Source organism: Gavialis gangeticus, unplaced genomic scaffold, assembly GCF_001723915.1.
Source record: "Gavialis gangeticus isolate Ggan-Ray unplaced genomic scaffold, GavGan_comp1, whole genome shotgun sequence".
Taxonomy (NCBI): Eukaryota; Metazoa; Chordata; order Crocodylia; family Gavialidae; genus Gavialis; species Gavialis gangeticus.
The window spans coordinates 54,656,736-54,684,169 of record NW_017729004.1 but is presented as its reverse complement, the minus strand read 5'-3'; the positions used below and the strand labels follow the sequence as shown (position 1 = coordinate 54,684,169).

At 40.1% G+C, this 27,434-nt stretch overlaps 1 protein-coding gene across 5 annotated transcripts in view; it reads right to left on the bottom strand.

The window, feature by feature from the left end:
* The window catches only part of AKAP9 (A-kinase anchoring protein 9), a 203,728-nt gene that overhangs the window by 12,096 nt on the left and 164,198 nt on the right, over window positions 1-27,434 (bottom strand). For 3 of the 5 annotated variants that reach the window (XM_019508400.1, XM_019508399.1, XM_019508401.1), the window contains 15 exons: window positions 25,270-25,446; window positions 24,974-25,078; window positions 23,500-23,652; window positions 22,966-23,145; window positions 17,734-18,822; window positions 15,130-15,276; window positions 12,885-13,388; window positions 12,368-12,431; window positions 11,010-11,131; window positions 10,192-10,383; window positions 7,631-7,819; window positions 7,232-7,376; window positions 6,198-6,417; window positions 3,568-3,718; window positions 637-1,302 (listed from right to left, as the gene is read on the bottom strand). In XM_019508400.1, the coding sequence (XP_019363945.1) occupies window positions 637-1,302; window positions 3,568-3,718; window positions 6,198-6,417; window positions 7,232-7,376; window positions 7,631-7,819; window positions 10,192-10,383; window positions 11,010-11,131; window positions 12,368-12,431; window positions 12,885-13,388; window positions 15,130-15,276; window positions 17,734-18,822; window positions 22,966-23,145; window positions 23,500-23,652; window positions 24,974-25,078; window positions 25,270-25,446 (4,104 nt within the window). The remainder of the gene's footprint in view (window positions 1-636; window positions 1,303-3,567; window positions 3,719-6,197; window positions 6,418-7,231; window positions 7,377-7,630; window positions 7,820-10,191; window positions 10,384-11,009; window positions 11,132-12,367; window positions 12,432-12,884; window positions 13,389-15,129; window positions 15,277-17,733; window positions 18,823-22,965; window positions 23,146-23,499; window positions 23,653-24,973; window positions 25,079-25,269; window positions 25,447-27,434) is intronic. The other 2 variants (XM_019508402.1, XM_019508404.1) reach the window with 2 other exon arrangements.

Genomic DNA, 27,434 nt, shown 5'->3' with positions numbered 1-27,434 from the left:
TTCAAATTTAAATAGTTTGAGAACAAGCTTAATATAAAGACTATAGCATACGCGTTGTGTTAAATTAATTCTGTGCTGAATAATAATCAATATGGCCCTAATGGAATTAAAGAGGTTGTACATGGTCTCACTAAGTGCAGAATTTAGTTGCTGTTTCTTTACTTTAGCTAATATATGGTATTTCTAACAAACATTTCCAAACAAAGAAGCCTTCTTTATGCCCCTTGAAATTGGGCACGTGCACACACTAAATAGAGTGGCATTAGGTGTTGTGCCACTAGCCAACCCCCAATCATCTAGAGCAGCCTGGAATAGGAATTCTGTGCTCATGAGGCTGGGTGACTGGCCTGCCTAGTGATGGATATACCTTCAGGCTATGCTTCCTTCTGCTATGAAGTATAACCCCCTATGATTCTAATAGCAAAGGATGTGTAGACATCCTCATTACTAGCATCCAAGGTCTAGTCCAAATCAAGGAGACCACTGAAAACTTTGAGCAACAAGAGTCAGAGTAACAAATAAGTTTGAGGAATTTACTCTTGAATTGTATTGCCCCTCTAAGTCTTTTATCAGAGATTTAAGAGCCTAGTAGCACATTCAGTTCAACATTTCACATTCCTCTAACATTTCCCATACCTCATTTAGACTCTGTTCTTTTCCTTTGGCTGTTTCTTTTTCCTCCCTGTCCTGCTCAGTTTTCTGCAGTTCTTGAATTATTTCCTGCAATCTCTTTGTTTCATGCTGTAGTTTGTGAATCTGTTGTCTCTTCTCCCCAAGCTGCCACTGAAGATCTTCCACTTTGGACTCGAGTTCATGTATCTTCTTCTGTGCTAGGATGTTAGCATCTTGCTCTGTTTGCAGTGCCTTCTTCTGAATCTGTTTCTCTTTTTCCATCTGCTGTCTCACCTGCACAGACTCCAGTTTATACTTCTCCATCTCACTGACTAACTCTACTACACGGTCATGTTTTTCATCCATTTGTCTTTGTAGCTCTTTAAACAATTCGTCTGAAGGATTAGCAATTCCCTCCTGCTCCTTAGCTTCAGCACTCTGGAGCTGGGCACAAAGCTCTTTCTCCTTTTCTAAGGCACTGCTCATTTCAAGAACTCGGGCCTTTTCTGTTTCAAGGAGTACCTGAAGCTCACAGTTACGGCCTTGCTCATGTGACATCTGGGCAATATTCAGTGCTTCCTGGGATTCTATTTTCTGCTGCAGGTCACTTGAAAGCTGCTTTTCCTGTTCCAAAAGTCTATTTAACTCCGCATTCTTTTGTTTTTGATCCTCAAGTGAAAATTTCAAGTCCTTCCATAAAAAAGAAAAGAAATGGATCAATTATATTATATAAAAAAATGCTTATTTGCCAAGAATGTTTTCGAAATGTAAGATCTGGTTGATTTGCTGCTAATAGGTTTGGGTTTTTTAAATAAATATGTGCATAAATCTAATGGATTCTACTAACTGATTTATTTTAGAGCAAGTATAATAAGAATAAATATAACTGACCAACTGGAGAATTATGCTGACCCATTTTAGTCTAAGGATACCTGTAAAATATAATTTTTGTAAGATTGCCCTGACCTTCAAAGTAAAAAAGTCATGGCTACTGGTAATTAATGGCTTTACATTCGTAACAATAAAAACAGAATTTCAAAGCCAGACTTTTTTTTTCCTTCTAACTGTAACCTGTTATGAAATAAATTATCATTGCATTCACATAATTTAAGAAAACTGAAATACTATATACTCTAGAGGAACATGTTCTGCCTGCTTGGAAGGTACAAGATAACGCATTGCAGAAATTCTACTGGTAAGCTCTGATTTTATGCGATGGGCTAGTAAACTTGGGAGGGGGGTGCTACTGATGTTTGAAATGAAAGCAAACATCATATATTTCTAAATAGTGCTAAGAACATGCTATCCAGCTGTGGAGGGGCTATGTACACTGCCATCTTAGGCAAAAACAGCTCCTTAAAGCTGTGGTGGAAGAAGAGGAGTTGATGGAAGAAATTAATCCTTTCCATTCTGAACACCATGTCTGTGTCCACACGAGCAAGGGTGTGCATTTGCAGCAGCACAAATTTAGTGGCACAAATAGCGGCATAAATTTGTGCTGCTACTTTGTGCAGCAGTGCACGCCCCTGCCCATGCGTTTTGCAGCAGGACACATTGGGCACTTTTCCATGTGCTCTGGGACGTAGCACTGCATGCTTTAATTAGCAAGTTGTGCTAATTAGAAGTGCCTGTGTGTCACGTGCATCAGTGTCCCCCGCGCTGAAAAAATGGCAGTTGGGTGCTTTGAACTAAAGCTTGTTAAACACATTTTATTTCAAAGTGCCCTACTGCCATTTTCTCAGTGTAGAGATGCTGATACATGTGACATGGAAGGCAGCTGGAGCATGTAAATTTCTGTGCTCCAGCAGACTCGATTACTTGAGTCTTCAATGAGCTGGATTTCCAATGTGTTGGACCAGGCTTCCTGCACACTCTAGGAGCCCACTGTCCTGTTGCTCCATGTGCTTTAGTGGGGCTTGACTAGGGCACAGTGCACCTCAGCATGGGACCAGCTGACAGATAGCCCCTGCACTGAGGCACCTTGTACTCCAGCCAGCTGGGGAGCAGCACATGGAGATAGGGAAGCAGGCTGTCCTAAGCTGCTGCTCCCCCAGCTCTGTGAAGCCCCTGCACTGAGGTACCTGGCAACCTAGCCAACCACTCCCCAGCTGGCTGGGGCACAGAGCCTTGAGATGGGACAGCAGGCAGCCCTGGGCTGGCTGCTCCCCTGTCTCCATATGCCTCAGTGCGGGGCCTCTGCTGTGGAGCCCCATGCTAAGACAGGTGGAGTCCCTGTCTTGAGGCACACTGAGCCCAAGCCAGCTGCTCCCCCTGTCTCAAGGCACACTGAACCCCAGCCAGCTGGGCAGCAGCTGACTGGGGTACAGCGTGCCTTGAGATGGGGGCTCCACATGCCTCAGTGTGGTGGTTCTGCAACTGGGGGGTCCACTCCAAGGCACGCGGAGACAGGGGAGACCCAGCCTAGGGCTGCTTGCTCCCCAATCTCAGGGCACTCAGCACCTCAGCCAGCCAGGGAAAGGCTGGCTGGGGTGCAGGGTGCCTCAGTACAGGGGTTCCACAGTGTGCAGAGACAGGAGAGCAGGCTGCCTGCTCCCCCATCTCCACATTTGTCCCAGAGCATGCCACTTTGGCATGCTTTGCGCTGCTTTTTTTTCCAGGTGTACTTTTTTTGGCTACTGGAAAATCCTGGTAGCAGATTTTGCCTTGGTGCTACAAATTAGCATCACTGCGCATGATTTAACACACCTGCATGTCTGGATCCAGCCTATGAGGCTGACACAAAGCCTCTACGTCAGTAAAATGGAATTTGTATTAGGCCCTTTCTGTCTTGACCCTTTTATGGGAGAAATTCTCTGTACCTCCAACTCAAGAGAATGCCCTGGAGCAGCACAGGGCACAATCTGGTGCACAGACTGTACAGTACATAAAAAATGTTAAGCAGAGAATAAGGATACTATCTGTATGCCTTCTACTGTTCAGGTTAATTTCACATACCTCAAGCTCTTCTCTTCCTCTTTCCTCATTGCGTTCCATTTTTGCTTTTTCCTTTTCCAAAGCCCACTGTAGCTCTCTTGATTTTTTCTGTTCATTGGCCATTGTATCCTTTAATACATCTAATTCATTTGCTTTTTCTTTAACCTCAGTCCTAGGAAAGATAAACACATACAACCTTCAGGATGCTTTATGATGTCAAAAACATTTAAACCTTACAGGAAAATGTTATTCTATACTCAGCAACAAATCTCATTTTATTTATAACTCACCTCTTAAATGCTCTAACAACCACATACTTACTCAGGTTATCCTGAAAGTTGGGAGTCGAGTTAAGGCACAGAGCACATTTAGTGTTTGGGGTATTTGTTCTAAGGGTTCTTGAGACACTGAACCCCTCAATAAGTCCCCAGATATTTTTAACATTTACCCAAAATGTTCTTAGTTGCTTACCATCCCTACCAGTGGATATGGTATACACTACCTCTTTATGGGAATAAAACTGAAACATTTCATGGAAGAGGACACAAGAAAACTCAGGGAAAGGCTGATTCATTTACTCTAACTCATTAAGGTAAATGCCAGCCCAGCTCTTGTGGCAAAGGGATTACATGAAAGAGAAACCAATGGAGTTGCCAAAGACTTTTTTAGTTTGCCAGTTTCCACATGGGTAGCTCGCTCCTGGGGTTATGCAATATCAACAGAATATGTACATGTCAGCAACAGTCTGAACTCAGTGCTTGGTCAAAACCCAGAGCCATAGGGCAGAGAATTATGTTGCTAAAATCTTTCTGTCAAAAGGTATCTTTTTCTTAATTTTAGGGACATGCAATCTGAACACAGCACAAAATTACTAAGAGATTCACAGACAGGCAAGGTTATTTAGGTAAATGTGATATCTTTTATGAGACCAACTAAATCAATTAGTCTAATAAAAGATATCACATTTACCCAAAAAAACTTGTTCGCGTATGTTCTTAAACCAACGCAGCTACAGCTAATACCTAAGCAACTCACACTTATTTTTAAAAAGGAACTAAACAGGGAAATGCTCATGAGGAGGGGATGGGGACTGAGGGACAAATAGGGATGAATGTTACGGGATAGAACAGGGGTTTGCCAGGAGTCATGTCAGTGGGTAGGGACCTCACTCTCTAATTCCCATCCAATATGCCCACAGGACACACATGCTCACTCTGCCTTTGTAGTGTACTGGCCAGGATCAGCCTACATCTGCTCTACAGCTAAACAGTTAGTATATTTCCCAGGAAGGCCCACAGGCTGGAGAAGTTAAAAAAAAAATCACCCAGCAACCAAAAACGTGTGTAATTACTTTTTTTGTCACTGAATTTAACAGATGGGCACATATTAAGCTACTCTTTATACCAATACGCAGGAAACATATTTACAGATCTAATTAAAAGGAAGTTGTAAGCATGATTTCAAATTCAGCATCCTGGTATTTTTGCCTCTGATCTCACAAAAATGGCAAATCCACCACAAAAATCTTCCTATTTCAAACAGACAAGGTTCATCGAGTAAAAGTGATATCTTTTATTAGACCAACTAAATAGTTGGAAAAACTTTTTTTCTGCAAGTTTTCAGGTACAAACACCCTTCCTGCAAAGAATTTTTTTCCCAACTATTCAGTTGGTCTAATAAAAGATAATCACATGTCTACCTGAGAACTTTGTCTGCCTATGTCCTTAGACCAACACAGCTACAACCAACACCCCTATTTCAAACAGGCTTCTCTGTAGTGCTGTGTTTTGCAGCACTATATGTAACAAGTGGACCGATAGTCCAAGAGGGTCTCTTAGGTCTTTGACACATTATATATGTAGTTTACAGTCTGTAGCCCTGAAAAAGAGAGAGAGCGAGCTGTGGATGGGCACAGACCCTGGCTGGAACACAACAAAGATGCCACAAAGGCACATTTTTGGGGCAGGGGGTGACAAAGGGCTTCTGCTTAGCACCCTCTGCCTCCAGGGGTGGGGAGCATTGGTACACAGGACAGGCTCACTAATAGGCTTGCCTGATCAGCTGTTGCCACCATGAAGCTGCCTGAGAAGAGAGAGAACTTTGAAGGGCTTTGTAGGCAGCCCAAGACTGGAGACTAGTGTAGTTGTCAGACCAAGACCAACGCTGCTTGCAAGGCCCTGAAGACCTGGCCCCATTGCAGGTGAGTGGGAACTGGGACAACACTGCCTGGAAACAGGTCCCTGCAGAGCCAGCACATTGTATCTTTACAAATGAATGTGTATCCAAGGCCTCTGTGTTATTTTCTTATTTTATATGTCAGTCTTCACATTTCTGCTACTACTGTATTAATGAAGTGAATAAGAAAGTTACAATGTTGTAGACACTGCTCTAACGTGAATATAGGAATCAAAACAAATTTGTCCTTAGGTTGTCAACATTAAATGTGAAACTAACCCTCCCCCCAAATTTCCTTATCTGCATAGGAACATCTTTTAGCCAGTCAGTTCTTTGGCAATGTTTTGCAGAAAACTTGAGAAGCATTTATATCTTTTTATCTATTTCCTCAAAAAATTAATACAGCAATTTATGAGATTATAAAAAAACCCAGCATTACAATGGCAGTGTAAAATGTTAGCTGTTTAGAGCCATACCTGATGGTTTCTAGATCTCTGAAGTGCTTGTGCTGGGCTTTTAGAGTTGTTTCAAGTTCTAATTTAGCCTGTGCAAGTTCATTCTTCAGTTCAGCAACTGTCATTCTTTCAGAATTCAGCTGTTCCTGAAGTTCTGCTGCCCTGTCTTTCACACTACGAAGTTCAACTTGCATCTCCAGTATCTGTGACTGCTTCTGCTGCATATTGTACTCCAGCATTTCTAGAGAAAATATCATTAATATGCAAGTTACTAGGGTGATTTATGACAAATAACACTACTCATTTGTTGTGAAATTTGTCCCTGCAGAGACAGTAAACACAAGATCCACACACAACTTATGCTCCTTTCAAAATGCCAGTGAATAGACCCTGGGCCCTCAGTAGAGAAATGAATGTCACCCTTGCATGAATTCACTTAAAACTTAAATAAAAGACAGAATGATAACTGTGTATTCATAGTATAACAAAAATGACTGCAATCCATTATCATTATAAGAATTATGGTCAAGCAAAAATACATGCATTCTGTAGAGTATATGGATATTCTAACATAATTCCATTACTATTTAAAAGTAAAACCATGCTTTTTAATAGTATGCAATACTCTGTGATATTAAAAAATACTTGTCTAAGTGCAGAGAACATACAGGTTTGAGTATGAAAAATTACAGTACATACACCTGAAGTTTGACCATTTTCTTCTTTAAGTCTATTTCTGATTTAATACATTCAGTAACTCTGACTTTTGAGCAACTTTTCAAAGCTGGGAGACCCAAACACTTAAGTATACACTTGGAAAAAAATCCTGAAGGTACAAAATAGCTCAGCATCTCTCTAAATTAGTTATCAGTGGTAGAAGTCCGAGCACAAGAAAGCTTTCTAAATTTTTGTGAGGTAAGCTGGTTACGTAACACTGGAAGTGCAGAATACTCAAAATGATAAGGACAAAGAAAGGAAGGTCACAACAGAAAAAATATTATAAAAACTTCTCCATAAGCATATAAACGTGCACATATCTATACATATTACCACACCTTGGCTTTTTGGATCAATCTCTTGTTCTCTCTTTGCATTAGTTTTTCTACTGTTCATCTGGGAGTGTAATACTTGAATTTCCATTAGCAAACTTCTTCTGTCTGCATTCTGAAGGGAGTCCATTGCTGCTCTTTGTTCAATACCCTGTCAGTGTTTAAAAACAAATTTAATGGTAAAGGTCCAGAAAATGTTATCAAAGCAGCACTCTTATTTAAAGATCTATGGAACATTACTACTACTTGAGCATTTATTGTGTTTATATAATCAAACCATTTTTCAAAGAAGTAATAATTAAGACGCCATTATAATAGGAGTTGCTTTATGTTTTTCCATTGTAATGATACATCACAAATTAACATATAGCATGGAAATTTTGAATAGAAGTGTGTTTTTGTTACCTGTTCTTGAAGTCTGTGATCTAACTGGCCCATCAATACCACTGCATCCCTTGCACCTAATTCTGCAAGTTCTGTTTGAAATGCAGCTAAAAGAATGTCTTGTTCTCTTATGAAGACCTGCTGAACAGCATGCAGAAGTTCACTTCGCCAGTCTGGGACATTTTCAGAAGACTCACAACTTGTATAAACCTACAATGGGATAAAAGGAATTAACTAATCTAACAGAATTTCAAGAATACTGACCGAATCAAATTCTAAATCTTAAAGATGCTCAGCCAGTGGAACACTGCTGCTCTTATTTGATAGCTTTGTGCACCATTGAATATATAGTAGGCTTCATAAACACACATACTATAAATGTGCTGTTATTCCCTTAGTATGCATAAATGCCATCTTTTCTGTAAGCAAATTGACATTTGCATTTTTTTACAGAAGCAACTTAGATTTCTTTGTTGAAAATGTAGCTTATGTGGCAAAATATTGTCTGGTGTAATTGTATTATATTGCCTTTGGTTTTCACAGCTTGTATTTATTATGAAACTAAGTCATACTGTACTGTACCATGCCACTATGTACCAAGTTAATGAATTCTATAAAACAGATATCATCTTAGCTCTGTTTTGTAGAAATACTGGGGATTCTCAAATGGCACGGAGTTAGCCATCTCTATCCCTATGCACAGAAGGTATCCTGGAATAATGCTTAAAAGGAGTTGATGTCTTGCCACATGTGACATTGTTCATGACATAGTTAAACTTCTAGAAATCTTTGCAAAGCAGTGCTTTATATTCTGTAACTGTTGCCTCTCCCATGGATCTTGCATTGTTAAAAGATGGATGTTGATACTTCTTAACCAAGAACCAAAAAAATTTCTCACATGACTAAAAACAAATGTATACTAAAAACAAATTGCTGGAAACAAACGGAAGTCAGGCAGATGGAATAGGACCAATTTTTTATAATGATTATGACAAGCAAGCTTTATAAAGCATTACAGTATAAAATAAGACAACAAAGCATATCTTATAAATATTTTTTCTTCTTTGTACATCTAAAAATTAGAAAATCTCAACAGAAGGGTAGGTCAGTGCAGCCCATCTGAATAAAATATAGTGCCCATTGTGTTTATTTTTCTTCAGCACCAATTCTTTTTCAAGTCAGTGAACAACTACATGAAATACATTTAAACTTCCTCTTCATTCTCATAGCTGAACAGTACCTTTCTTTCCCATTTTCAATAATTCTTATTTCTTCATGAGCTGTAAATGTCTGGCAAACATCACTAAACTTCTATGTAGCCGAGAGAGACTGTTGCCTCCTCTCTCAGCGTATCACATCTGATTAGTGTGGTCCTGCCCTCCATTGGGTGGAGGTGCATCAGGCAGCCCTGCACCTCATCTGCATATATATTTTGGAGGGTCCCAGGACTTGCGACAAGAATACTTGGTTCCACTCTCAAGTTGGGGGCTAACATGGCTCCTTTCTTGCGGGTGAGGGTGGGGGAGGGAGCAAAGGGTATCTGGAATACACACACATACTGAGTAGTGCTGGACTGTGGGGTCACCATGGCTTGAAACACTAGCCTTTTGGCTCTGGACTAATACCACGCATAGTTTGTACTATGGATAAGTAGGTATAAAAGTGCTGATTAAAAGTATGTTTATGGAGTATCTGGGCTGAAATGTGCAGCATTTTGCAACAAGTTAAAATGCATCAATTCTGCACTAACTTACCCATAGTAATTTCCATATATGCAAGTTCTTATGGGTATGTTTATTGAAAAGTCAGTGTTTTTTTGGTGCACTTCATTTCAGATCAACAAGGTAGGGGTGCAGGCAGGCAATGATAATTAGATTCTGCACCTTGAGTCTGGGTTAGGGCCAGAGTTAGACCCACATCAGTTTCCTGTCCCCCTCTGCAGCTTCTGCCCTCCCCTCTGTCCCTTTCCCCCTTACTGTCATGTACAGCTCACTTCCACTCACTTCCTACCATGTTGTGTTTGGGGGGCGAAACAGAGCCTGAGCTGGGTTTGACAGTAACGGAGGGCAGGAAGGTGGCAGGGGGAAGAAGTGATGTGGGACAGAAGGCAAAGGAGCAACCTGACCCTCAGTCATCTGACTCCCCCAGTACTTATTTTTCGTACTGTAGTAGTGGGAGGGGGATGAATTCAAGACAACCCTCTGATAATTAGATTCTATACCTGGAAATTTATAATAAATTTATACATTTTCCATATACAGAATCTAATTATTGAGGGGTTGTCTTATATTCAGGGTCGTTTTACATACGAGTAAATATGTATGTAAAACAACATTTTGACAACCCTAGGTGCTTCAGCATCCTGGTTAATAATCACTGGTATATGCAAATGGCATCAATGCAGCTAACAAAAATAATAAAATGTAATGCTATTTACATATAATCACATTCTACACATTTTACCTGTAGTTGCAATTACTGCTTATTTCTCACATTCTAGGCTATGAAGAGAATTATGAAAATATCAAAGGTAAGTCATTAGGCCTTAGAAATATTGATATATGAAGAGTTATTGTTTGTACCTCAGCTTCCCTGTGCAGTTGCATTTTTGTAATTAAATCCTTCAAAGATGAAATGGTGCTCAGAAAAGTTTTCCTTTCCTCAAGCCATAACTCTGGCCCTTGTTTAAGAGATGATGTCTCTCTTTCACTATAGGGAAATTCTGTGAGAGAGAGTACCTGTACACCTTCATGATGGACTGCTGTCAGCAAACCCTGTAAATAAAATAGGAATAAAATTAGTTATCCTGTTTCACACAGGCTGGATTCTGGCATTACTTAGTGAATCAGAGAAAAGAGGCTGCTTATGCAGAGAAAGCTTTTGCTTACGTAGAGATGAGTGGGTAAAAATTATCAGAACTGGGACTTGGTAGGCCAAAAGTGCCTCATGCTTTAATAGTGTTTTAGCAGATACAGTCTTTCTTGCATATAACCTGTGCCTTTTTCCCCAAAACAAGCAGGTGGGAACTGGAGCATACATTATATGCAAGGAAAATGAATCTTCACAGATCTAGAAATTTGTTGGTGAGGAAGCTGTGGAAGCATTAATTGGCAGCATTAATGTGGCAATTATTGCTGCCACCACTCCTCTGCTGCCAAATTTCTGGACCCATGGGGATCCCTGTTGGATAGATAACACTGCCCTATGAGCTGGCTTGGGACAGAGCGTGAGTTCAGTCTGCAACCAGACTCTGGGCTATCTGCCACTATGCACTCTGCCTGGGGATGCAACAGTTGGTGGCAGAGGTCCCCATCTCCAACCCCTAGTAATGTAGGGCACATACCTGATGTCTGTCCCATGTTTACTTATTAAAAAAGTAAAAGCCATCTCTCTGCTGTACCTTTATTTTCTTTGGAAGTAAGTCTGTTGAGGCTTCACCTTCGTCTCCCATTCCTTCTGATATTGTGTCAGACCCCTGGCTCGGAGCAGCATAAATCCCTTGACCCCAGTCTGAACTAGAGTCTAAAGCAAAGGGGAAAGTATGCAACTTGAACAACTGTGAAAGCACCAAAAAACATTAAAAAAATTATGCCGATTTTTTTCTTGTTTCAACAAATGATTGCGTGCCAGTGTGGTTTTCTAATTTATAGCTGGGAGGTTCTTCATTAGATAAGTTTCTGTTCACTTCAAAAAAACAGTAGCAAAAAAACCAAACATTTTAAATATCAGGAAGACAAAACTGACACATTCATGAACACTCATGTACATTGCACAAACTGACCCTTTCCCATTCCCATAGTCTCTGACTCCTTATAAAAAGATGAGGAGAAAACAACACCTGCTCCCACTCATTGTAGTGTTCCAGGGGGGACTCCAGCTTTATAGTCTCAAGATAACTGAGAAAGCTACCCTAAAGAAATGCCAAAAAAAAAATCAGTAAAAAGAAAGGAAGGAGGACTCTGCTGTTGGAGAAGGAATCAGGTTACAGGGTCCTTCTTGCAAATAATCCAGACATTTCTAGCTAAAGAAATTAAAATAAATACAAAGATGCTGTGCTCATCACTTTTGCTTATGTAATGAAATAGTTTGACAACATTTGTGCTAGTGGTTTTATTTAAATTCTTTGTCTTGTGTTATTACAAGGTTTTTTGTTTTTTTAATGTTTTGCTTCTTGAGATATGGGTCTTAAAGCAAGGAATCCTTCTCATATGGAAATCTACTACACCAAACAAATGATGATGTTGGTTTCAAAGTTGGTTTAAACTGGATCAGATTTTCATTACAGATACTGGATGTTCTTGGGAAAAGATCATAGGCAAAGGAGAACAAAAAGGGCAGATGCAGCCTGCAGAAGCAGAAATATGGGATCTAGGATGGGACTTGTTGATAGGATTAATATACCGCTTGTGCTGTGGTTTTTCCTGAACTTCAAACACTTTTGCTGCTGTGAACTAAAAGTACAAAAGAAAAACTGAAAACATAAAAATAAGTTCCCGGTGTGCTCTTAATACAATCTTGATTTGCTCTAGGGTCATTGTGGGCAAATCACAATGAAGAAACACTTTCAGGATCAATACATTATTGTATGTAAAATGACTGTAGTTAGTGTCCATTGTGCTGTAACAGGTATTTTGTTACTATTGTTTAGTATACACGCACATTGTATACAAATAAAGTCTATGTTAAAAAAAACAAAACCCCAAATGTTACTTCATAATACTACTGCAGAAAATGTGAAGACTAAACATTTTTTCTTACCACTAGAGCATCCATCTCTGGCCTGGTAAGATGCCGAGTGCACTAACCCAGGAATGGAGCCCCCCTGTATTTGGAAAAGAGAACATTTAAAACTTCAAAAGAAAAAAACCCACTGTCATATAAATGAGCAGAACTGCTGAGGGAAGCACAGGAAATGCTTCTTCAACTTGCTGGTGACACACAAATCATTTAAAACAGGGACTACAAAGGTTCAGGTCCATGGTCTGACCCATATGTTTCACCAACCCACTTAACTGGCCATGTACAGGGGCAGCAGGCTGCAGGTGCCTACAAGATGGCAAAGTGTGATCACTTCTTGAGGGTTGTGGAGGGATCCAGGAACACTTACTAGGTGGGTAACTTCATACCAATCCAAATACCTTACAGTGCCTTAATCGCATAGCCTTGTTTTTCATCTTTAAGAAGTCTCAAAATAGACTTGATAGCAGGCATATGAACCAAAATAATTCTTGATATCATGCAAAGTTACATAATATGTATAAAATACAATATATACCTCCTCTTTAGCTCTCTGAGTCTCTATGACTTCTTTCAAAGTATTACATTCATCTATTAATACCTGGACTGCAACAAATTGTTCTCTTTTCAAGGCTTCAGCTTCAGAAATATGCCTAGTTTCCATGTCCATGATTTCAGCAGCATGGAGCTCTTGCATTTGGTCAATTTTCTCAGTAAACTCTCTTATGATCTCTGCAACTTCCTCAGAGGAACATCCACTAGGTAAATCAATTTGGATTTCTGCATCTTTAACAAGGACCTGTGAAGTTTGGCTCCAGCTATTGATTTGCCTAGTTTTGTCAGTACGAGATGAGCTTTTTCTGATTTGAGCAGGCTTTTTAGTAGAAACACTGTCTGATTTGTCAACAACCTTTCTGCTTGCAAGTCCTGCTATTTCCTTTTCCTTTCTCACATAATTGGCAAGCTTTTTTTCAGTTTGAACTAGGTTGTCCTTGACTCGGTGTAGTTCTTCTTGCAAATGGGCCACACTTTCTTCTCTCACCTACAAATGTAAAGAATTTGAATTGCAAAACCTCCAAGGTCAGTATTTTTAAACTGCTCTCCATACAGAGTTATCAGAGATATATTTTAGATTAAAGTGTATTTATCCTGATTATATCTGTTACATGAGAACACAAAGTTAGTAGAAGAAAGAGAGGGCTAGATTCTTTTGCTCACACACAAACTTAAATAGTAAGGCTGTGTGAAATGGCTGCATTTATATTCAGTTGCAATTCAGCCATTTCAGAGGACAGTGATTTGTTTTGGTGTTCCGGATCACTGTCCTGTTTCATTTTAGCTGAATCTCCTCTGAATCTGTTTCAAACAGGCTGCAAGGGAAGCTTCGCACAGCTCTACCCAGCCGGTCAGGGCTGTTGGTGGCTTGTCCCGGGGAGGGCCAGTGCCCTCTGTGCAGGTGAGGAGACCCCGTGCGGCTCTCTGATCCCTGTCATGCCAGGTCGCAGGGCAGGGAAGCAGTGCAGTGCAGAGCAGAGAGCAAGCTTACTGGTCCCTGCTGCATGACTCAGTTCTGCAGGGAGCAGAGATCCACATCCTCCTCGCTGATGCTGCCCACCCCATGCAGCCCTGGATCTCAGCTCCCTGCAGAAGCAGGTCATACGTACTGGGGTCTCCTTGCTGCCGCTGCCCACCCTGGATCTCTGCTCCCCATGGAGTCAGGTTACGCGACAGGGACCAGCACTGCCCTGCCACACAACCTGGCGCCACAGGGAGCAGAGATCCATGCTTGGAGCTTCCTCGCTGCTGCTGCCTGACCTGTGCAGTGCTGGTGGTGGCAAGACCACCAGTGTGGATCTCTGCTCCCTGCGAAACTGAGTCACATGGCAGGGTAGCAGCGTACAGCTGTTTTCTTGCAAGCCTGGCTCCAAAACTCTGACATTTTCCGAAACATTCTGGATGCCTCGTTTAGTTTGGGAAATGTTTCTGAGCCTTCCAGTTTGATTCAGATTCAGTCTTTCAGGTGCTGAAATGCCCCCAAACACCTCTGAAACTAAACGGCTGCTGAAATTTTGCACAGCTCTATTAAATAGCTCTATTGAAGCTAAATGGAACCACACTGACTTAACCTGAATTAGATGTCCAATTGGTGTATCAGTAGGAGCCTACCAAAGTCAAGGCAGCTGCCAGCCAATTTCGTAGGCAGACTGTGGGCCTGCCAGCCATTTTCACAGAAGCAGGGTGGTTCTTCCATGCTGCTGGTTGGCCAAGGAGACCCAGTGGCTCCACCCCTTGCTGCTGATTGGCTGCAAAGGATGCCTGTCATACAGACCCACTCCTTGCTGCTGACTGGCTGCTAGGGCTGTCCATCATGCTGCCCTGCCCCTCACCAAGTGGTGGTGAGGGGCAGGGGTGGCAGCCATCTTGCTGTGCCAGCAGCCCTCCTCTCCCCCCAACTCCTATGGCAGGCTGTATAGCCGGGCCATAGTGCCCACAAGGACTGCTGGCCCTCCAGAGGGAGCCAGTATTTTACTTTTGGTGAGTTTTTTTTTTCCCCAGGGAGCCTGCCAAAAGTACAGACCTTGTGCTTTTTCGTGGAGTCTGTGCTTTTTTGTGGCGCCTGCCTAAAATCAGTTTCCATGAAAATCGCAAAATTGCGATTTTGGTGGGTCCCTAGTTATCAGATGTTGTTTCTAAATGTATGAAGAGTGTATACTATTCAATCATTTTTATAAAACACAGTTTTTCAGTGCAAGATAGAACAGGTATGGCAATCTAATTCTTACCACTAATTCCTCTTGAAGTTTTTCTACTTTTCCTCTGTAACTGCTCAGTTCTTCCTTAGCAGCAGTTGACTCTGCTTTGATTTTCTCTAGTTCAAGGCCATCAATGAACACACTTCCTTCTTGACCGTAAGTGAGCTCTGAGACTCCCTATATCAGTACAGATTATAAGAAATGGTTAATAAGACGTATCTTATTACCACTGCATGACACCTCACAAAAATTAAGCATGAGCCACACCTGGGAGAAAATCTTAGGTAGTTGTTTGATGAACCTATCTTCCCAAAACTAATTTAAGAAGTCCAATTTTCAAGGCTAATTGGGATCCACAAAATAGAAAAAAGGTTTTGTGAAAGTGTTGTGAAAAAGGTTATCTTCTTGAAGTTTTCTGGAACACTACTAGAAAATAACAGGAATGTTAACAAACAATAACTCTGTGAAAATTAAAGGCAGCTCACATTATGAAATCTGAAATAGATTTCTAACTAATTCAGCCACTTTTGCGCCAATGGTTCAGGCTCTAAACTCCAAGATCTGGGGGAACTTACATTTCCTGAAGAAAAGTTGAGGATTTATTTTAATAAAATTGCTAGCTACAGAACACAGAATTTCTCTCTTGGAAAATGGAAGATAAGACTCAACTCAGCTTTGACTCAAGGGGTCAAACTCTGATGCCATTACTAGCAGCTGACAGAAGTCACTGAAGCTGTATACACTTTCTCATTCTTGCTGAATCTTTCTGGTTGAGGCTGCTGTCATGATTCTGTATTTCTGCTTCCTCCTCCCTCAACCTCTGCCAGCTTAGGGCTCTCTTGAATCTCATCTTTGTGTTTGTTTTTAATCTCTTCTACTAACTGCTGAAGTTCTAACAGTCTCTTTTTTTTCTTTCTTCCTCAGCATTTAAATCACAAAGGAGTATCATTTTGTATTTTACTTCATATTTACTTAATCTCTATATTTGATCCATGGAGTGGAAAATTGAAGACCCAAGGCAGCAAGGCTGGAAGGTGAAAAGCTGTAGGATCACACTCACCTCAGTCTTTGAGGAGACAAAGATAAAACACTAATGGGCTTTCAAACTTCAAAAGCAGCAAAGGTAGCACAGTGTTAAAGTTGATTGTGTTAACAAACAGCTGAGTGCAAGGTGGGACGAAAGGGTGTCATCCATGGACATTATTCTTTTACTCTGAACTGCAACTGAAAAAACTTTCAATTCTGAAGCTATTATATTGCTATATTAACTCATGTTTTAAAAATGAGCTGTACACACATACAAACAACACATGGTTGTTCCAGGGTTACTCTTGCCAAGCACTAAACAAAAGAGGGAACGTTCCAGGATGCCACGAAATATAAGGAATAGAAATTTTGCAAATATATCCAACAGATTTCCATGTAGACTCCATGTAGGCCTTCATAAGGAAGTGGAATGATTCCCCCCCCACCCCAAAGTTATCTTCAGAGCTCTGGAGAGTTGTCAAGTTAGTCCTAATGGACTTGGTTTCAATTCATTCCTCCATGTGCAATGAAAACAACCTCCTGGTGTTAGGAGCAAGGAAGCAAAATCATCTGAAGCAGGACAAAGCAACAATAAGACTGTTACTTAAATGATAAAACTCTCTCAAGTTTACATTATAGTTTTATGAGGTCAGCTTAATTCTGTGCCAGGTGAATTCGTGCGTGTATTTTTTCTAAAGGCAGATGGGTTAATGTTCCTGATTAACAGAACATAGTTTTCTGAAAAAGAATAGTGCTGAATAGCTCCAATATTAAAGTATACAACTGCTAAATCCATACTATTTTAATAACTGTAAAACACCTCAGAGGGACTTGGGCAGAGAGACTGGCTTTAAGAACTGCCAAGAGAGATGGGGAGAAGACCCCTTATGAAGAGAGGCAGGATGGTTTGCGCCCCAGTGTTTAGGTGTTGATCTGGAATTTGGATGACGTGGGTTCAATTCCTTGCTCTGTCATATGCTTCCTGAACACTTTTCTGCTTCAGTCTGCCATATTTAAATGAGGATAACGGTATGTCCCTCCTCCTGAGGTTGTGAAGAGAGCTATTTATAATGATTATAGTAATGATAGCTATATAAGTAGAATAAATAGAGCTGGTGATGCTGTTGGTCTTGGTTATATATTGCCAAAAATCTTTATTTGAGGAATCCCTTTGAATGAACTGTACCAGCTTGTACATTTTTACTGTATTATGTTCATAAGTAAATCAATACACGTTCCAAACTAAGCAATAGAAAATTCCATTGCCTCTAAAATCAACTTGACTGCAGCAAATACAACAATTATCTTATCTTCTGAAGAAAGTCATAAAATAGAGAAAATGTGTCTTATTTTAAAGACATCTCATGTCCAAGAAAAGGCTGGATATGCTTAACTAAATCTTTATGGGAAACTGTCAGTGGAATTTATCTAAATCACAACTTTTCATGTCTTTGTAACTCAAGAAGAATAATACATAAATGTATATCTATTATATGTCTTCTGCAATAACAGGAGGTGAATACAACTACTGTTAGTCTCATTAAAGAAGTGTTTTGCCTTATTTGTAGGTAAAGTGAGCAAAAGGTCAGGTGGTGCACAAATATTTACCTCAGATGTTTGCACCTCTGCCTGCTTAGGGCTCTCTTGAATCTCGTCTTTGTGTTTGTTTTTAATCTCTTCTACTAACTGCTGAAGTTCTAACAGTCTCTTTTCTTTTTCTTTAGCTTCTTTCTGTGAAACTTCTACATTTTCTTTTTCTAATTCCAGGCTATTTTGCATCTTTGCCAGCTTGTTCTCCATCTCTGACAGTCTCTCTGTTAATACTGATAATTTTGATTCTGTTTCTTCTTCAGCTATACCATTGAAATTTTCTGTTTGTGTACTTCTGTTTGATTCTTTGACACCCTTTGAAACTGTCTGAATTTCTTGCATGAATTTACTATGTTCCTGAACTGCATTTAGTTGAGCTTGACTGACAAGAGCAGCAGCTAACTTTTCCTCCAGCATTTCTTTCATTTCCTGGATTTTCTTTTTAAGCACTTCTGTTTCAGCCTGGGCTTGTTCTTTCAGCTTCTCTATTTGGTTGTAACAGCAGCACAGTTCTGAATCCTTTTCTTTAACAGTGGCCTGATACTGCTGCAGCCTTGCCTCCAGATTACTGATTATGACCCTTTCTTCAACAACCTTAAGTTGCATTTCATTTTCTAACAATTCTTGTGTTCTTTCACTTTGGCCTTCTTCCAATTTTTCACTTTTATCTTCACCTCTGTCCTCTACTTGTGCCTTATCAATTTTCATCAGTATAAATTTATATTTCTCTGTTACCTTCTCATGTTCCCTCTTTAATGTATTTATTTCTTGCTTCAACTGATTCATTTTTAATCTGTTTTCCTCAAGCTCATCCTTTGTACGAGAGGCTTCTGCACTATTATTTTCCACTTGCATCTCCAAAGCAGCTTTTTCTGCCAATAGTGTATCAAGCTGGTATTTCAGACTTTCTGTATCCTCCTGAAAGGAAGCAAAGTCTACAGGTACCTTTTGTTCAATATTTGCCAATTCCTGCTGAAGTTTTTCAATAACTTCATTCAACTGGTCTATTTCATCTTCACTCTTTTTCTTGATACGTTCTTGATCACTTTTTAGATACTCTATCTGGCCTTCAAGCTCCCTTATATGCTCATTTTTTTCTTCAATTACCTGAGAAGTCAATGAAAGAAATATATAATATGTAATTATTAAATAACTAGAGAAGAAAGTCTTCTAGTCTGTATGGAAGCAGTTCATTTAATCATTTAGCCTGATAACTTGTAAAAGGAAGTACATCCACAATAACTGAAATGCTCTTGATGGAGTGTCTCTCAGATCTGAATAAGTCAAAGTACTTCTATGTGGGACTCAGAAAAAGTAGAACTTTTTGAACTACCTACCATCTACAAGGCTTTGTGAAAGCTGAAGCCTTCATATTTTCTCCACTATTATTATCTACACCTCAGACTTGCCCATCTTCTGAGAAAATTACAACTGAGGCCAATGGACTACCAAAGCAACAAGATCTGTGTTGGAAGATTTCCATTCATGATCAGGCTTTTAACACTAGCTTGACTACAAGAATCCAAAAAACTAAGGCTTATGTAGCATGTTACCTTCAGTAAACCACATAAACAATCTCCCTTATTCTAAAAAGGACTGGAACCTCCAAACTGAAGAAAAACAAAAGTTTTATACTACATTCAACTAGACTAGTTTAATACTATGTTACTTCACTATTTGAAAAGGGAAAGCTCTCCTTTCCAAACAGATTCATACAGCATCATACAGTATACAGGTAAACCTTTAAATTGCCTGTAACACTTAAAAGTTAGATTTATAAAGGAAATGTAAGCCCCTCACCATATTAGTGCTGACAAGTACAAAAACAATATATATTCTCTTTGATATACATATATTGTAAAACTTGGCTGTAATGAAATGATTTAGTTTGCATAATAATCTACTGAAAGAAGAGAGTGATGAAAGTATAGTGCTATTTGTCAAAAGAATCTATAATGCTGAAATGATCACTCAGCGATGAAGAGCTTTGTGATGATCAGAAAAGAGCAAAAATTATTTTTCAGGCAGTGTTAATGGAATTTAAGGTTACTACGTTTGTGTGCTTAGATACTAGTTAAGTAACAAGATACAGCTGAATTTGTCATCATTGAGGCTCCCCAATAAAGAGAACAATTACTTTAGATCCAAAAAGTACAGCAAATCAGAGAAGGTGGCATCATAGGCCTTGCTAACAGAGAGTAAAATGAGTAGGAATACGAGAATAAGAGGGAAATTTCACATCAGTGGAAATAAAATTAATAAAATAGGGAAAATATTTACCAAGTGCAGAAGTATTAGAAGAGAATTAGCTTTCAAGAGAGTATGCTCTGGAGAATTAAGAAATATAAAATGCGATTTGCAGTGAAAGGAATTTTCTTTTTCCAAAAATGTAGAAGAATGCCCAAAGACCCTTACAGATGCCATAATAAAGGCACAGAACACTGTAAGGAAGAAGGATGTAAGAAACAAAGTGGACAACATGGCTCTGTAAAGAACAATTCCAAGAGTTGAGGTTTTAAAAACATCTGTATTCAAATAGCAAAGGAAGCAGAGAATCAAAACAAGAATATTTAGTCAGTCAAGCCTTGTATAAAAAAAGACAACCATAGCAACACCCCAAATGATTTATGGTAACCAAAGTAGTTAACGAGAGTGAGTAGGGCTTTTAGAAAATATTCCAAAAAAAAAATTCATTGGGAAAAAACCTGCTGCTTAAAAAAGGGCTGGGCTAAAATTTTGTGATTAAAATGGCTGAGCTACTGAATTTCCTTTTCTACTCCATCCTTCAATACATACAGCCACTTAGATAATAATGTAAACATACAGAATTACCTTGTAAAAAGCATTAGGATAGTTGGAAAATGTGAACTATATAAATTGGTAGGGCTGATTTTGCATTCTGGTATTTTAAGATAACTAAAAAAAGCAAGGCAATGGCATCCCAGAAATCACTATCTACCATGTTTAACTTCAGTCCTTACTAAAAAGAAAATAGAACATCTATTAAGGAAAACTAAAAAAAAAAAAAAAATCTTCTAGTGTATAACACAAGCATAAATAGCAGCAAGAAGAAGAACCAGATATAAAATTGTATATGCCATACAATTAGATATGTTTTAGTAAAACATTAAATACAATGTAATGAAATCTTGCACAGAAAATTCTTCAAAATTTGGCTATGCATAAATATTGAAAAAATATTTTGAAAATTGGTCAAAGGCAGTGATAAAAAAAAACAAAAAAAACACATCCTAGCCAGCAGCAACAGCCTCCTGTCACCCAGCAGTCAGATTGGGGCCTGCCTGTACCCCCAGGAGGGCTGCAGGGCTGTACCAGACTTCTCCTGGGGGTCCAGGCCACTGATCTGCTTGCCAGATGACAGGAGGCTGTTGCTGCCATCTGGGATGGTGCTGGGCGCAGCCAGCATCCAGCACCAGGAAGATCAGTGCTATTGCTGGCCTCCTGTCATCTGGCAGGCAGATTGGGGGCCCACACCCCTGGGAGGAGTCTGGCACAGCCCTGCAGCCCTCCTGCAGCTGATATGCCCTGGGCTCTATACCAGAGCCCACCAGAGGAGGGTGCGGGACGCAGGGTGAATCAGCTCATGTGGGGACCCACCTCCACCTCAATCCCAGGGTGAAGGTGGGTCCCTGCATGACCTGATTTGCCTTGGGCCCCTCTGCTGGTCCCAGGCAGCAGAACCAGCCTCCTGTCATCCGGCAGGCAGATCAGGGGCCTGCACCCCTGGGAGCATTCTGGCACAGCCCCTGCAGCCCTCCCAAGGGTGTAGGCGGGCCCCCAATCTGCCTGCCGGATTACAGGTGGCAGGTGCTGTCACCTGGGGCCGCTGGCAGCACCGATCTTTCCAGAGCTGGGTGCGGGCTTCATACAGTACTGTCCCAGGTGGCAGAAGCAGCTTCCTGTGACCTGGCAGGCCAATCAGGGGGCCTGCCGCACCCCCGGGAGAGCTACAGGGCTCTGCTGACTCCTCCCAGGGGTGCAGAGCCCCCAGTCTGTCTGCCGGATCACAGGAGTGTGGTGCTGCCAGCTGGTCGGCCCATGCCAGGAAGATCAGTGCTGCTGCTGGCCCCAGCCGACAGCACCAGCCTCCTGTCATCTGGCAGGCAGGCCAGGGGCTCACCTGCACCCCCAGGAGGTCTGCAGGGGTTGTGCCAGACTTCTCCCAGGGGTGTGGGCCCCTGATCTGCCTGCTGAAAGACAGGAAGCTGGTGCTGCCGGCAGCACTGATCTTCCCAGTGCTGGGTGAGGAATAGCTTATGGGTGAAACATTGAAACAGTGAAACAGTTTTGACAAAATGAAATGGAACAGTGCTTTTGAAACTAAACAAAACTCAAAACAAAACACTGTTCCATCAAAATGTTGAAACGAAAGTCAAAGTGGAATGGTGCTGTTTCACACAGCCCTAGACATCACTGCTCATCAGGACTTAACTGATGGGCTTCTTGGTAGGACATTTGTCTTTGTAGATAAAAATAATGATTAAATTTTATGCAAAAATAAATGTTTACAACCATTAAAACATGAAGTAAAATGTCACCACAATAAATTATTCAATTTGCTTTCTACATGACATCTGAGAACTTCTCTCCTCATCTAGTGTCTAGTGTAAATTAGACACAAAGCCAAAGGAGAATTTGCATCACTATCTACTGTACAGGAAAATAAAAGTTTAGGAAACAGCTCAAAGCTGTAACTAGTAAGGCATGTAAATACTGGAAAGTGAGTGAATCCATCTTCTATTTTTAATATATCGCTTCAAGTTTCTTGCTTGTACATCCAGCATATGTTGGAGAGGGTGGGGTTTAGTGACCAACAAGAATGTATTTACATCTCCTCAGTTCACAGCTTCAAGAGTTTTAAAAGAGTGAACTCTGATGATTAATTTTATCCAAAAGGTGGCACTAAAAGTCAACCTAGTGTATATCTTTCATTATATTATATTATGTTTTTCATTATATTTCATTGCCCATAATAGAAAAATGAATTTAATTAGCACACACATACAGCTCAGGTGCCCACATCCTGATAAACACTAACAGGCATCTGGAGGATCAGGAGTTAAACAGTATTTAGAGAGAGAAATGCAGTATTTAAAGAGCTGTTGTGAGCAGTTTTGCATTGGAACACTCCCAATTTTATACAAGGTACCTATGAACACCTTCATCAGATTGCTTTTCTGTAACAGCTAGAAACAAACTAACACTGCAAAAGATTTCCAAAGACCGTACTTTGTTATCTGTTGTGTTTTCAAGTTGTTCTTGTAGCTCTGAAATGTGTTCATTAAGATGATCTATTTTCTGCTCCTTTTCCTGCACAAATTGAACAAGTTTCCCAGCACCTAGATGATGATCTTTAATGGATGTATTTTCAGATTTCTGGATAGCTAGTCCCAATCTTTCCATTTCATCCTACCAAAAAAAGTCAAAGCATAGTTGTGGTATAATGTATGAATCTTTTCCAGAATATTCAATTAATTGATTATTTAAATTATAGGAGTTGAAAAATAAAGATTACACAAAATAAAGAATAGCTATATGAAAATTTTAATATTTTGTAAGTTGATTGGAAAAACACTTGAGACATTAAGTTTTGGATCTTTGTTTTGCAGGAGAATTCACTGAGGGTGAGTGGGTATGAAATGATAGACTTGCTTGATAATTCTCGCTCTCTCTCACAAGCCTCAAGGGCCTATAACTGCCTTAACTACAACCTTCCATCTTCTCCTATCTTGTGAAGTCTCCTTCCATTACCTTGATAATTACCTTAAATAATTTATTCTCTTGCTCAAGTTCTTGCAACCGTGTAGTGGATTCCTTTCTCTGGATTTCTAATTGCATGTGCAACTGCTGAACTTCTTCATTTTTGTTTTCTAATTCCTCTCGAAACTGTTCCAGTTGTTCTTCAAGGTTTGTGATCTATACATCCAAAGTAAGTGAAGCAAAAGTTGAAATGATCATAAGCAAAAGTAATGAGGGGCCACATTTTATAGAGCTCCATGCATTGTTACACCTACCTCATCTGACTGTATCCCTGTTAGACTAGATAAGATGAATTCAGATTCCATTTACTCCATCTGAAGTAACTCTACTGACTGCAATACCAGTGTTATGAGTCTATGGCCCAATATTCTTCTATTCAAGATAAATACTTCTATAATCTCCATTGAAATACTATCTGATTCTCCCCTTCTTTTTTTAAATAAACAAAAGAGGATTTTAGGCATCAGACTGTGGACAATATTCACTCATTCTTCTTTTTAGGACTTCCCTAAATCCATTCTGCTTACCATAAAATAATCACATATACTTAAATCCAAGGAAGTTTTTCCCCCCATTCAACATGCTAATGAGCAGCTAACATGCTGTTAATGAGAAGTGAGTTCTGAGCTTTCTCTGGATGAAGGAGCTGTTCCCTTAGCCCTAGTACAGAACCGGGAGACCTGTAGGAAGGGGGTGGAGAGATGGAGAGAAGGGAGAAAAGGGGCTCGAATTATTCCAAAATATCTTACAAGATGCTTATGTGTTTGGGCTTTCCCTTTCTCCCCGTCTTGTCCCAGCAGCTTTCCAAACCAATTCCCTCTCCTTCTCATAGAGTACTATTGTATGCAAGTAAAGCATGTTGCCTTGAGTGTCAATTAGCAAATTGCTTCTTTCAGGGAAGAGATGCTAAGGACTCCTTAAAGGAGCAGCTTTGAACATTGGTTGGAGAAAGGGAGGTGGGGATGTGAATTATAAGATCTCCTGCTGAGGTACCCGAGGCAGCCAAGGTCACCAGGAATCAGAGACGTCTCTTGCAGAAAGGGCAGGAGGAGGGGGGTGGAAGAGCAAGAGCATGCAAGCAATTGTGAGCGAGCAGTCTAGCACCCTCAACTGCTGGAAGACTTGGCTGAACACTATCACTATGTAGTGACATGCCACATGTTCACATTAAAGCTTGAAAGAAACCAGCTACAAAAATGTTCTACATTTTTCAAATAACATCTTTGTGCCTGGTTGGCCATTTTTTTGGCTGATGGCCACTCTTATTTTGCAATAATTACTTTGCATGTGTAGCATGTCAAAATTTATTGTGCAATTAACTAGTTAATTGCACAATAATTGCAATGCGAGTGAGGGACTTAGCATTGTCTTCACAAGTGTATATGCTTGCATCTGCTCAGCTTACAGGAGATGACTTCATTGAGCTGCCTTAAAAGAAAAATCACTCATAATAACTTAAAGTTAAAAGAAAACATACCTCTTTTTCCTTTCTGTCAACAGCTTCTTGTTCAGCCTGCAGCTGTACTTCAAGGGGCAATTCTCCTTTTACTTTGGCAGCTCCAAACTGCTTCCTTTCCTCAACCTTTAAATAAGCATTATACTATTAGGTAGGCAAGGTTCTTTGGGTAGATGTGATACCTTTTATTAGATATCATATAATATACTATTAGCTACTTTGTCTTTTTTTTTATTTATTACAAATTGAACAAACATTACCTTGTTCTTAGATAAATGAAATAGAAAAAGAAATAAGGCATTTACAGAAAAAAATACCTTTTGCAGTTTGTCTGCACTGATAATTAAGGCTTGTTCCAGTTCTCTTATTCTGCATTCAAGTTTCTCAATTTCTTCATTCCGTTCTTGTACATCTCTCTGAAGTTGCTCCTTAGAGAGTAAAAGTTCACTACATTTGTCTGTCTTTTCTTTTAGATGGTTTGTTAACTGTTCAACCTGGAGATAATACGGTAATAAGGTGAATGTACTGTATCATACTGGAATGGGTTTTTAGCATTACTAAACAGAGATGTTTGATGGGGAAAATACTCCTTCTTCTGTTTATAAATCTTCATCTTCTTGGTGAAAAAGAACACAGGATTAAAGAGTCCTGTAACTCCATATCCAATAAATACAAAGTTACTGATGAATTGTGTCCTGTGCAGTCCAATCTGCTAAACCCTAAAACTTACCTGTCCTTTGGAAGAGTCTCAGACTTCTTAGTCAGTTAAAGACATGATGGCATGATAGCTTGATGTTCTATGTAGCCCAACAGTGGGAGGCATCTTTACAACATCCAAAGAAGAGGTATCTCAACCTTGAGGAACAAGTTCAATACCTACAGCTCTGGTATACTTTCAGCTCTAAGAAATTATATATGGTGAGAATCCTTGAACCAAATATAGTTGGCAAAAATAAAATATGAGATGTGGGTGTTGCTATGATGCTGTGGTAAAGTTGTCTGGGTAAATTCAACCATCCATTTCCATACTTTAAAAACATCCCAGCTTACGTGTGTAACTTTACTACTTTTACATTCAAGCTATATAGATATAAAACTTCCTCGTCTGGGTTTTTAAGTAAGAGCTGAAGATAGAAAAAAGTATTTGTAATCTCCTTAATTTCAGACATTTAGGCTCAAGAACAGTTGTCAAGATGGGAAGGAAATAAGGCAAGTAAGGATTTCATCAGGAATGGTCTAGGACCAATTCTCACAACCTTTGTGAGATGAGATTTGTGAGATAAGAGAGACGTAAGGATAACATGATCAGGATAACTGAGCACAAAGTTAAACACAGTGTAATAGTAAGAGTCATGGGACAGATAAATGTAACATTTACTTTTCAGTATTTAGCAGAGGAAGTTATGTGGTAGCTTATAGTGTTAAAACAATTTGAAAAATAGGAAATAGAGTGATAATAGACCAGAGTTTAGAGAACTGCAGAACTAGATCTCATCTGTTAAAATCAGAGGCCAACAGTTGGACATCCCAGAGGGAACAGATACAGGGAAAAGAGAAGTGAATCTAGGAGAGTATTTTAAATATTCCATTCTTGTAGAAACAACAGGATGACAGAAAAAGATAAAAGTTAATAATATAAAAGGCAGCCATGGAGAGTAGAACAATGTTTCACAAACTGACTAGTATAATGCAGTATCTCAGTTATAACAAGAGCAGAAAAAGCCTCTTTTTCACCAAGAGCTGACAAGATGATGTAACAGTAGCACTTTTCTTTACTATACAATGTATTTGAAAATTTACAAAACATCACATTTCTATGCAATAAAAAAGAAAAATCAAACTTACTGATTCAATTTCATTATAAAAGAACTTTTAGCTTATTAGATCTTAGTCTGTCACATTCAATGACAGACTATTTTACCCCAAAACATGATCTTATTTAGCTGGGATGATCTTGTCTTAAGCAGAGGGATGGATTAGATGACCTTCTGTGGTCTCTTCCAGCTCTACTTTTCCATGTTCTATGACAGGCTTTTCCAACATACGGCCCGCGGGGCCGGCATGTGGCCCACCAAGTTATTTTCTGAGGCTCAAGGTGCTGCTACAGGAAACGAAAGTAAACACTGTTTACTTTTGTTCCCACCCCTTGCCCCACCCCCCCAGGCCTTCAGCAGCTTCCTAATGGCTGCTGAAGGGCTGGGGAAGGGACAAGGTTCCCACACACGCCGTGTCAGCTTGACGTTGCCGATGCGGTGCGTGTGGGAAGAGGAGTAGCTATGCGCCTCTCGGGACAGGATGAGCCCAGCAGGAGCAGCAGGGGCTCAGCTGCATTTTCCTCTTACCTGCGCTGGTCAGTCCTGAACGGCACACAGCTCTGCTGCCGCCTCTGCTGGCTGGTGCTAACGAGGGCGGGTCTGTCCCATCCAGAGCAGCATGCGGCTGAAGTTGGATTCTCACGTGCTGCTGGGACAGGAGGAGCCTG